The 12,420-nt window shown below is 40.1% G+C and overlaps 2 protein-coding genes across 2 annotated transcripts; one reads left to right on the plus strand and one right to left on the minus strand.

The window, feature by feature from the left end:
- The first annotated feature begins 314 nt into the window (after nucleotides 1-314).
- ankrd34c (ankyrin repeat domain 34C) lies at nucleotides 315-3,675 on the plus strand. Its single transcript, XM_080868869.1, has 3 exons — nucleotides 315-403; nucleotides 674-723; nucleotides 1,616-3,675. Exon 3 carries the CDS (start codon nucleotides 1,666-1,668, stop codon nucleotides 3,253-3,255), a length of 1,590 nt encoding a protein of 529 aa, XP_080724995.1. The 5' UTR covers nucleotides 315-403; nucleotides 674-723; nucleotides 1,616-1,665; the 3' UTR covers nucleotides 3,256-3,675.
- A 203-nt stretch (nucleotides 3,676-3,878) lies between these two features.
- Nucleotides 3,879-10,815, minus strand: LOC308388275 (retinol dehydrogenase 13-like). Its single transcript, XM_080868886.1, has 7 exons — nucleotides 10,593-10,815; nucleotides 9,209-9,349; nucleotides 8,934-9,125; nucleotides 8,427-8,588; nucleotides 8,167-8,283; nucleotides 7,859-8,063; nucleotides 3,879-4,584 (listed from the first exon to the last, which is right to left on the minus strand). The coding sequence occupies exons 1-7, from the start codon at nucleotides 10,663-10,665 to the stop codon at nucleotides 4,488-4,490; spliced, it is 987 nt and encodes a 328-aa protein (XP_080725012.1). The 5' UTR covers nucleotides 10,666-10,815; the 3' UTR covers nucleotides 3,879-4,487.
- Between the last annotated feature and the right edge of the window lie 1,605 nt (nucleotides 10,816-12,420).

Below are 12,420 nucleotides of genomic sequence, written 5' to 3' on the forward strand. Positions count from 1 at the left end.
GAATTGTTTTCTCTGTGCCCTTTCATACATGGCAGACAGACAACCTGCCTTTATTCCTGTTCCACCCTGCAGAAAGATTAAATCGTATTTATAGCGCAGACTTACTATCTGAAGAAAATTCAAAAAGCAGCCTAAGCACTAGGCTCTAGGAGAAAAAGCAGCCTTCTCATCTTCATCACGTGTAGGCCAAACTGTGCCCACCGTTTTCATTTTCATACTGCTCTTTTGACATAATTAAAATAACACGCGCGCGCAGATCATTTGCATGTCTTTAGGAGGCAGCACTCGTTTTGTTTGTGTCCAGCAGATATAAAGACCGAGACAGAGGTTTTTCATCAGACGCAATTTATTTTGGTCGACTCTGACGTCAAGAGAATACACGTTTCATTCAACCAGCAAGAAAGTAAGTTATTTATAACCCGCAGCATCTCCAGGTTGTGATCCTTGAGTGCGCAGTGAAAGGAATACTCCCCATTGGACTGATGTGGTGTGCCTCCATAACAAAAGCCACACAGCTCATGCGTTATGGTGCCAGAGAGGCACGGCACACTGTAACCTAAACCAAGACGTATTGATGGGAACAGTCACGGCTGCATAACAAAAAAGAAAATAGGATTATTGTGGAGAACTTCAACAAACTTTCTGTTTTGAATCTTTAATTTCGCCCTCGCAGATGGCAGAGCACTGGTTACTTTGAACATGGAAAATCTCCTCTTTGACCAGGTAAGGAAACAACTGTCACACAAACAATATTACACGTGAAGGTTAATTAATTCAACTTTACCTCGCTATCTTGTATCGGTGAAGGCGGAGGCTGTTAAATTAGATCGACAGCTTGTGTTGCATGTGAAATCAAATGTATGTCTAATGTTGGCAAATTAATATTCAAACTGCAGATAAAATGTTTACATTTGGGATTTGAAGCAGAATAAGACGACGAACACCGCAACGTGTAATGGAGCGCGTCTTTCGAGCCAAGTTACCCAAAATGAGAAACGCGGACAGCGACTCTTTGAGCTTAGCGTGACGTTATTTAATGTCGCCAGTTAAAGAGCTTGAACAGATGTTTGGATCACTATTTGAAATTTATATAACAAACATCGCATTTACGCGCAGTCTCTCGTATATTCGTCCCAGAAAGGTGGAAAAATGATGTTTATGCTTACTTGTAGTGAATACTGGAGGCTTTTGTGTCAGTATCAGTATGTTGGGTGGGGGGTGGGGGGCACTGCTGTCTAGATAGAGGTTTAGAAAAAAAAATCAACTTTGATTATGACATCATGACACATCTATCAGTAGTGTTTATGACTCTAACAGGTGTGTTACCACGCTGACTTCTGCATGGATATATGTGATCTTTGAGGACGTGCATGAGCATTTTAGGAAAACTGCCAATTTTTTGTACAACACTGATTCAATTTCAATAATTAAACAAACAATATATCCACTATATTTCACAGATCTATAAGAGTAAGTTTTATTTTTATTTTCTTTAGGTTGTAACAGACTGCCACCTGCTGGCAGTGATAACAAATAGAAAAGCAGACAAACAAAGTGGGTATTAATCACTCATTTTACTATGTAAGCTGAACTAATTCCACAAATTTGTTCAAAGGGCTGCGAGCTGTGAGTTCAGTACTGAGAAGATCTGTGATTGGCTGGGTAATGGCAGATATTCTGGAACTGCGGACAGATGGAAACTCACTCCTGAAGGCAGTGTGGCTCAGACGCTTGAGACTCACCAGGCTCTTGTTGGAAGGAGGTGCCTACATCAACGAGAGCAATGAACGTGGGGAAACACCTCTCATGGTGGCCTGCATGTCCACACACACCGACCAGCAGAGTGTAAGTAAGGCAAAGCTCGTAAAATATCTGCTGGACAACCAAGCGGACCCCAACATACAGGACAAAGGAGGTCGGACAGCTTTAATGCACGCCTGCATTCACAAGGCTGGACACAAAGTGGTGGATCACCTACTTAGCAACGGTGCTGATCCCAGCCTGGAAGACAGGAGCGGGGCCTCAGCGCTGGTCTATGCCATAAACGCAGATGACAAGGAGACACTTAAACTGCTCTTGGATGCATGCAAAGCTAAAGGCAAGGAGGTGATCATAATCACCACAGACAAGTCACCATCTGGCACTAAGACTACCAAACAGTATCTAAATGTCCCTCCATCACCAGAGCTGGTTGAGAGATCTTCCCCGGCGTACTGCACTTCTCCCTCTGATATTAACGTCACAGCATCGCCCTCACCTGAGCAAGAGCAACAAAACACAGTCTTCAGTTTCCAGACAAAGCTAAAAACCTCCAGCTCAGCTTCGAAACTTGCCAATGGGCCCACGTCGCCGACGCGGCGGCCTGCAAACCCCAAACGTGCACGTTTGCCTCAGCTGAAGCGGCTGCAATCAGAGCCTTGGGGGTTGATTGCACCCTCTGTCCTGGCTGCTGCTGCCGCCGCCGCCCATGATGAGAGTAAGAAAGCTAGTTCTGATGAGGATGTTGTTGCAGGGGTAAACGGACTCTCTCTGAGTAAGAGGTCGGCTTTATCTCGACAGAACAGTGTAGACGGGAAGGACAGCTTATTCCCACTAGTGGGAGAACAGCCCTGCAAAATGACCACCTCATTATCAGTTCCTCCAACATCTAAACCATCATATGAGAGAACGCTAGGCCAACACCAGCCACTGGCACGGCGCAGCACGGTGCCTACAGAGCAGGAGAGCAGCAGCTGCAGCAGTGGACTAGCCAGTCTGAGAGACACAATGCATAGGAGACACCTGGGGAATGATCACTATGACTCAGACTCACAGCTCTATTCAGACTCTGCCATGTTAGATTCTCCTAAGGTCCCGGTGGAGCGCAGGAAACTAAACACCTCTCCACTTGTGATGTTAACCAGCTCCAGAGAATCTCTAGACAGCAATGCCAGCACATCCTCTCCCAGCACAGCACGCAGGCGTGCACCTGGTCTCCTGGAGAGAAGAGGCTCAGGCACACTTCTGCTGGATCACATCTCCCACACCAGGCCTGGCCACCTCCCCCCTCTTAACATAAACCCAAACCCTCCCATTCCCGATATCGGGGCTAGCAACAAGCCCTCCTCACCTCTGGCCACAGGTATTAGATCTATAGCTCCAGTAGCACCAAACACACCAAAGAGAGGTGGCCTCAAGTTGAAGAAGAAACTTGTGAGAAGGCACTCTATGCAAGTGGAACAGATGAAACAGCTTTCTGATTTTGAAGAGCATTAGTTAGTTATGAAGTTTATGCAGCAAATATTGTGGAAGTAGAGATGTTAACACCATAGATTGTGAGGAAGTACATCCATAGTCTACACAAGTCATTTGTGTCATTTGTGTAGACTCAGAGCCATCTAGTTGTTGAATTATGTGTAATTAAAAAATATAGATAGAATATATAGATACATTAAAACTGAGCAATATAGGTAGATTTCCTCCCCGTGTCACACTCAACCTTAAGGATAACTATCTTTTGACTTCACAACATCTGCTGTATATGTTTTACAGTTTTGAATGTAAATGCCAAGATATGGTACATTTCCTCTGAACTAGCTGATCATGTAACATTAAAGGAACACACAGGGTACATTTGTAGCTGGTGGCAGATAGGGTGCACTTTGTGCATATGTAATTAGCACCATAATGGACATTCTGTCTCACGAAAAAAAAGAAAAAAAGAAAAAGAAAAAAAAAAGTGATGCATTTGTCTGAGATGTAGCTTTGGATAAGATGAAATTGGACTGTTTGTAGCAATTCTGTACAAAGTGCCTTTAAAAAGAAACCGAAAAAAGTGATGAGCAGATACAAATTTTGTATAAAGAAAACTTTAATTCATGGTGATGTAACCAACATGTGTTTTGTCTCAGCACTGCTGGTCTCACATGGATCAAAATGAAGACTCGTGATGAATACATAGGATGTGGATAAACAGTATGCCTTAAAAGACAGGTATAACAATGGGCTATGTATAAGAGCACTTTAATGCCCACGAGAAAGAAACTGAATACCACTATTAGCAGTGTTACAAAAAGCTAAAGCACATTCATATATAATTCTTATATGATAAACCCAAGCAACAATAAATGACATTTTAACCCTTAGTCCACACAGATATTGGTGAAACCCATCAATTAAAATGTCATTTCAAGCTAAAGGCAATCAATGCTAAAGATCATACAGCTTCCATGTAACTGACCTGTGAAGCATTGCTTCTGTTTAAGAAAAAACTTAATTTAATTCATAGTATTTTTCCAATTAGTTTGTTGTATATTCTAAATAAATGTCTATCACTTGTGAATTTCTGTCTTTTGTTCATTTGTTGTCCTTAAGCAGGAGCTCAGCTGCTACTAGCAGCGCAGATGTTCACTAGAAAGAGTACCAGTTCTTTCCTCAGGCCACCTGGCAGTCCAGTGGCACCGCGATGATGACAATCATCATCAAAATCATCATCATCGTCGCTGTGACTATGTCAGACCGACCACAGAGGCACTCAGCTCCCACAGCTTCTTGGCAGCTTCATCATCCAGACCCTGAGGGGCTGCTGTTTTAGGGGCGCAGTCGCTGTAATCAGTGCAGACTTTAGTGTTAAACACACAACTTGATCTGTTCATGCTGAGTTGATTAAGTCACAAGAACAAGTTAATCAGTCAGATAAAAAAGGCAAGATATGCAATCAAAGGATAATTTACAAGGCAACAATGTCTTAATATTTTATACTGTTTTCTTAAAGATAATTATAGGAATTTAGATATTTATTAGTTATGTTATTACCCATATAATTTCATACAAAGACCAAAAGAGTCAGTTTTCACTTTATATACAAAAATAACATCAAGTAGAGCCAAACCGATATTTGTTATGTGGCGATATATCGGTATGGTTGACAACTAAAACCTCCAATTATGTTATAAATGTTGATGTTACACAGATATTCCACCAGATGGCACTCCGCAACTTCCCTGTTGGCATCGATAGGAGAAGTGTAAATGAGTAACCCATGACTTGTGGTGACAACAAAGCAACATTCCAAATATGGGTATTGGTCATAAAAGTCCAATATCAGTCAGGTTCTAGTATCAGCAGTTTAAATTAAGATTAAATCATATGCTTTGTAATTGCTAAAAAAAACTATTAAGGAAAATCTTAAAATGTTCTAATTTCAAACAAGAACACTCAGAAAACGGGACTTCCTTTAAAGGGCAAAGGCTATACTAAAACTTTAATGTTTTTTAATTATTATTATTATTATTATTATCATCATTTTATTACAACATCCTGATCTCAGCCTGTTATGGGTTCATTCTGACATCATAGGGTGTCATAGTGGGAGAAAAAAAAGAGGTGTGTTGTAGAGCACTCTTCATGTTCCCTTTCATATGGAACATAATACTTATTATATTGTATTTTTTTCCAAGGTCAACTTTGACCTTGGGCACCAACAATAAAGGTCAAGGTCAAATGTTTAGCCAACCCAGGTACTCATGCCCACCAAGACTTTGTATATTGTTTGAACTTGATCCATAAAACATTGGGGGTAATATAAAGTTTTTACTGACTTTCACATTTGGTACGACATTGACTAGATTTTCACCTAAATTAAATCAGCTCGAGCTGTTGTAGACTGCTAACAAACAGACAGACAAACAAACAAACAGAACAGATTACAGACTCGCTCACTTCAGGGGGAGAATTAATAAATACACAGACTGTGGAGAAACATCAAGACAATCTATTTTTAGGGAAAGCCCTGCTTATTTTAGCAAAACAGTTCTAGATGTGAGCATGGCTCTTTAGTAGATAAATGCTAAACTGTTTGTTACACAGTGTGTTAGGTACAGTGTTAGGTACACAATAAATACAATAAATGAATAGAATGATCTGGTCATTGTGATGTGAAGAGTTAATGGAAAATGATCCTCATCAGGCCTCAGATACTTTAAAATGTGCTGCCAGCATTTATATATACCCTCCATATATATATATATATATATATATATATATATATATATATATATATATATATATATATATATATATATATATATATATATATATATATATATATATATATCCTCCACATCTTCTCGAGAGAAGAGCTCGAGAAGATGTGGAGGGTGAAGGTAACGGTGGTCCCAGTGGTAATCGGAGTATTAGGTGCAGCGACTCCCAAGCTAGGCGAGTGGCTCCAGCAGATCCCGGGAACAACTTCGGAGATCTCTGTCCAGAAGAGCACAGTCCTAGGAACAGCTAAGATACTGCGCAGGACCCTCAAGCCGCCAGGCCTCTGGTATATCTATCTATCTGTCTATCTATCTATAAATATAAATATGTGTGTGTGTGAGCATGCAATCAGCTCTTGCCATTTTTAAAATCTTGAACACATGCAGCACCACTTAAATGTCAGTCATTCACTGGTAAATGGCTGAAATGCCTGATAAGATAATGTCAGCAGTAATGAAATACTGGAAATCTGCAAAAGGTGGGAAGCTGTCAGTGTATTGCAGCTGGTTTGTGGCATTTATATTGACTGTGATTTTGTCTAGGCATTTTTTTTCTGGGCATGCACACTGACGCAGCGACCCTGCTGACATGATGATTCCTTTATTTATCATATGATCTTGACTTTCTGTCTCAAAAAGATTCCTTGTATCAAAATCTCATTTTATATTGTGCTAATCCACATTTTTATATTAGTGCTAAATTGCTACTGTAGTATGCTTACAATGTAAAAGGGGTCGCTTGTAGTTGCAAATGAGTCACTCACCAAACACCCCTCACCTCTACAAAGCCTTTAAGTCTCCTTAGATAATTGCTCTGATTTTCCAACCCACAATTCTGGTCTCATCAGCTAAGCTTTCACCTGTAGCACACAGCTATTTCCTGCATAAAAGCCTCGATGAGCCTGCTCTACACTGCTCTACCAGCCCAGAAACAAACAGATGACAGTTAATAGACCAGATTAGATGGTGTTCAGAATTTAGGATTCAGCAGCTAAAAACACAGAATTGTCCCCCAGGAGTAAGACCAGAGTTAAAATGAGAGTGAATAATTATTTAACATTCACGAAAAGGTTAAGTACACGACCCCAAATGAACGTTAATGTGTCTGCTCGTTATGTTTTAGATGTGTCCGTCTAATTCACTGGATTTGAATCAGTGTTCACGCTGACATCATTTACTGGACTTGGACAACATTTTTCATGCATAGAGGAATTATCATGCTGTGGAAAAACCCACAGCATGTTAACACATTAGGTTTTTAAACAGTTGTGTTAACTGGACTTAATTATATTCAACAAATCACAAGAACATTTATTTTACTGTACGCAGATCAACTGTGTTCCCTGTTGTCACCTTTAAAAGGCCCATTGAGAGGTTGGAGAATCCTACTAGACATGACTGACTGGCACTAAGTAGTTTCTTTATCAGTGTTATTAGAAAATTTTTTCTGCTTTTACTATCAGCTACTTGTAGTTTTTTAAAGTGCAAAAGCAATCCCTAACTCACGTTCCCTATCATCAAAATGAATCCAATGACTCCCGTGCAATGACGTATTCAGAGTATAATTTTGAAGAAAATAAAGAACTGGTATCAGATTCATTTCCTGTGTCTGCACATCCACTGAGGGAAGATATTGCATTAGACTGCACTGAGAAAGAAGAGTCCAGCTGTTTCATTGCTAATATGCTTCATTACACATTCACAATACCAGTCTCAGTAGAGTATGTTAGTGTTGTTCTCAATATGATCCATTTCCCCCACATGGGCGAGCCGAGCAATATCCCTTTTGGCTGTCTATCAATAAAGAGCCCATCTGTTGAATTACACAGACTGACCTGTAATAGAGTCCACTCTCATTTTGCAGGCTTTCCTCCACAGCGCAGTAGATGGTGGTCTGAGCTCCTTCTGTCGGATTCTTGATGAAAAACACGAAGGGCACATACAAAACCCTCTTCCACAGGGGCACTGTGGGCCAGAAGTGTCGGCCAAGCTCGGTGCGGATGACTCCAGGGTGGAGGCTATATGCTGTTACGCCAGTACCTGCAAAATGACAAGATGCAGAACACAAGTCATTACAAGGACATGAAATCCCATTCAATGTGTAACGACACATAGAAATATAGATATAAAACAGACGCAGCACCTTGCAGCCTGTTGGCCAGCTCTTTTGTAAAGAGGACATTAGCTAGTTTACTTTGAGCGTAGCTTCTCCAAGGCCGGTAATCTTTGTCCTGATTTATGTCATCAAAATGGATTTGACCTGTTGAGAGAAAGCACTTCATCCTTATTCACAGATGTGGTATTTAACATTAAATGAATATAAAAGGATGACATTCCTGAGAGATTTAAAAAAAACAACTAATTCTCTTTATATGAACTAGAAAAAAAGAGGAAAAACTGCACCTCTCTCATGCGCTAAGCTGGAGACATTCACAATGCGGCTCGGCGCTGACTTCTTCAGGAGATCTAACAGACAGTTCGTTAAAAGGAAGTGGCCCAGGTGGTTCACACCAAATTGCATTTCAAAGCCATCTTCAGTCTTCCATTTTGGACAGCTCATTATGCCTAAAGGTAGGAATATCAAAGGAAATGTATTTACCGCCTGTTAAAGTAAAGTGTGCGTGTTAGTCCCCATAGGGAAATAGTTCCTCTGCATTTAACCCATTCACCCAGTGAAGCAGTGGGCAGCCGCCAGTGCAGCGCCCGGGGAGCAGTGTGTAGGAACGGTACCTTGCTCAGGGGCACCTCAGGGTAGCCGTTCAGTGGAGTCGAACCCCCAACCTTCCGATCATGGGGCCACCACTCTACCTACTGAGCTATCCCTGCCTGTTAAACACGAATGCACAGTCACAAAGCTGGCATAATATGCTAATCACACCATAGTGGGTCTGATGTGATTTATACATCCACCTGCATTATTGATGAGAACATCCAGGCGCTCCTCACTTGCTAGGACATCTTTGGCAAGTTGGCGTATTGACTGTAGAGATGCCAAATCCAACTTTCTGACAATCATGCTGTCATTTCCGCTTCTCTTTTTCACTTCTTCTGCAGCTTTATTAGCTCTTTCCATGTCCCTACAAGCCAGAATAACCCTCGCGCCTGCAATGCGGGAGCAAAGTCATTACACCTGAACAGATATTAGATTATAAAATTGGATATATAAATCCTGGCAAATCACCAACCTCTTCTAGCCATGTCAACAGCAGTTTCTTTGCCAATCCCAGTGTTGGCTCCAGTGATCAGGACTGTCTTTCCATCTAAGCGGGCTTTGCTGTGACACACACCACCTGCCATCCACTTCTTCAAACCAAAAAGTCCCACTCCTGTAAAAATGTCCGCATAGTGACAGCTCTAAATCTCCACTGATCAGAGCCATCTTCACCTTCTAGAAAAGGAAACCCCCACCCACCCAAAACAAAACACAACTGCACAGATTCAACAGATGTTTTAGGACCAAGATTTTCTCAAATATAAATTTCTGACCCCTTCTTCCACACCCTGAAGATAATACACTTGAATGAGTTTAACAGAAAAAGCCTTAAAGTGCCTTAAAATAATCTGAGAAATAATTAAAACTGCTTTTTTCTTTGTCCAAATGTGCATAAATATTTTTTTAAAACATTGTCTCTCTATTTTACATAACTACAAATTGAACAAGTTTGGGTTTTGGGATGGTGATTGTGTAAAAAAGTGTTTTTTAACATCTAAACTAATAAAAACTCAAATAAAAGTCAACACTTTCAAACAATAAAAATACCGGCAAACCAGTAGACACACCTATAGCATCAATTTGAGAATCCTAGGTGACTTCCTTCTCAAATTAATAACATTTTCAGAAAACTATTCCGCTAACCTTTAGGTTGAGTTCACTGAGATTTAAACTCATCCGAGGTATTTAGTAGATGCACCTATGTTATTAATTTGAAGCATTTACAAAATAAACTGAAATGAGCAAACCTACTGGAAACGAACTGAAATTAAACAGAATTAAAAGCAAAAGCAAAAGTCAAAACGAAATAAAAAATAAAAACAAATTAGTAACTATAAAGCTATGATGGCAGACCGTGACCGTGAAAATATCAGGTTCCCTACCTTTTTTTGTAATAAATAAAACAAGCTAGCAAACCACCTAAAAAACAAATATAAACAATATAGGCACATCAAACGTGTGAAAGCTCATTCAAACTGCACTGTAAAGCACCAGGCACACCTAGAACAGTGTGTTAGTGAATATTTAGTTAAGATGTTAATAAGCTGTAGCTTAACAAATTCACTTTAACTATATTCTTATAAACGTGATGCAAAATCAAAGGCACTTGTCATTTTAACGAGCACTTGGGTCCGTGCGCAAAAGGCCTACATGCTTATGCAACGTCAAGTAAACGTCACAGAGTCTGTAAAAGAGCACGAGCTAAGACAGCCATCCGTGTGCTGTTTACAGTCTACACGTATGATCAGACCATTAATGTAAATCAGTGATTAGCTATTATATGAGTTACTTTGTTTTTCTTTTAACACACAACACCTGCTTTTGTGAAAAAGAGCCTGCGTCGGGTCACTTCATACCTGCTACTGTGACCAATGCAGTAGTTTTAAGATACTGGGAAACAAATGAGCGTGCAGCCGAGGAGGTCCGCATTGTCCCTGCTGACCCTGTTACTGTTTATGAATCTGCTTCTCTTAAAGTCCGGTTGGAGAAACGCCGGCGAACTTTCCTGCAAGCGAGACCTTACTGCCTGCTACAAAGTAAACCGCGTCAATAACAGCTACATAACAAGCGGAGCCTTTGCCCAGGAAGTACCGCCCATCGCCGCCCTACACGGGAATCCTATTGGTTCATTTTTGTCAATAGTGTTAATAATATTTTTAAGCAATTTTTTAAAAGCTATTGCCAAAGAAAGCAGCTAGTAAAGTACATTTTGGCTATTTTAGAACTTTTTTTTTTTTTAGATTTTTAACAAATCTGAAAAAGTTCAATGCTATTAAACTAAAAACAAACAAACTCCAATATAACAAAATGCAATCAAATCAAACTGTAGTGGTATCTTTAGGATTTAGTAAAAACATCTTTGCTGAAACTATTATCATCTCACAACTTTCCATCTTCTCGTTTCATCTGCTCCCTCTAGAGGTCACCACAGTGGATCATCTGCCTCCATCTCACCCTGCCAGCATCCTCCTTTGACACCAACCTTCTACATATCTGTATCATAACAGGCTGTTAAACATCCTCTTCAATCTTGCTGCTATCTTTCTCTCTCACATCCCCTCAGACACTTGTCTCCACCGACACCCACCCTGCCCACACTCTCTTCTTCACCTCTCTTGTGCACTGACCACTGCCACACCAGGTATTTAAACTCATCTACTTTCACTACTTCTGCTCCTTGCATCTTTACCTTTCCACCGGTCTCCCTCTCATTCACACGCATGTATTATGTCTTACTTGAACTTTATTTCTTTTTCTCAGTGTCATTTGTGAATATCATAGTCCATGGAGTCTCTTTCCTGAAAGGGTGTAAAAATCAAAAAGGGTGTAAATCAGACATGATGATCCACATCTTTCTATGGCAGTAATAAAATTTAATAATCAAATAAAAATAAATAAGGTGTAAATAAGATGTTTTTTTTACACTGAATGTCAGCTGTTTTTTGTTTTGTTTTGTTTTTACAAAATACATTTTTGTTCTAAAATAAAGCCAACTGCATCTCTTAAAGCTGCATTTCCATTTCAGCTTTATTTAGGTATCATCAACTCATAAAATATGCAAGGTCAATGTATGCTGGGCTCAAGATATAATATGTGCAGTTATTATGCAGTGAAGCACAGCTGGTATGCAATAAAGCACTCGTGATTTAAGCTTAATAAACAGACAAATCTATCATCTACAAGGAATACTCATAAATTGTACAGCAGATGTCGCTGTAGGCTCATCAACGCTGTCTTGGTGTATTTTTTACGTAATTCTAGCAGATGAGACACATACATCACATTAGCCCTTAAACTAGGCCTATATTTCATTTCTGTTTTAGTCACAGTTGCCAGTCAAGCACAACAAGACGTGTTTTGAAGCTATATAAAACACCTAAGAATCACATGATATCCCAAACTCCTACGAGCACATTAAGAACTGTCTGTGCTGTTGAGTGAGCAGACAAAAGAGGAAACCCACCAGAAGCACCGAGATGACAGTAATAACAGCATCAGCCTACACTATCAGATCTCAATTAAAGCCTAATCAGAGCTGCAGTGGAGCAACTGAATCTGGAATAAAATTTTACTGTGTCAGATCAATAAGGCGTGCTTTCTCTGAACTTTAAAGCATAACACAATGAGTCTAGACAGGGACAATATAGAGAGATTTGACCTTGTAATTCTTGTGACACCTGAGAG

The sequence above is a fragment of the Rhamphochromis sp. 'chilingali' genome (assembly GCF_963969265.1).
Source record: "Rhamphochromis sp. 'chilingali' genome assembly, chromosome: 2".
Classification (NCBI taxonomy): domain Eukaryota; kingdom Metazoa; phylum Chordata; class Actinopteri; order Cichliformes; family Cichlidae; genus Rhamphochromis; species Rhamphochromis sp. 'chilingali'.

Bases quoted from the DNA above. Each gene is read 5' to 3' on its own strand.
- ankrd34c (XM_080868869.1), top strand. From the start codon at position 1,666: ATGGCAGATATTCTGGAACTGCGGACAGATGGAAACTCACTCCTGAAG.
- LOC308388275 (XM_080868886.1), bottom strand. From the start codon at position 10,665: ATGCGGACCTCCTCGGCTGCACGCTCATTTGTTTCCCAGTATCTTAAA. The intron at 9,350-10,592 runs GTATGAAGTGAC...ACATTTTTACAG, and splicing joins TGCATTGGTCACAGTAGCAG to GAGTGGGACTTTTTGGTTTG. The intron at 8,064-8,166 runs GTGCTGCGTCTG...GTCATTTTGCAG, and splicing joins GCTGGCCAACAGGCTGCAAG to GTACTGGCGTAACAGCATAT.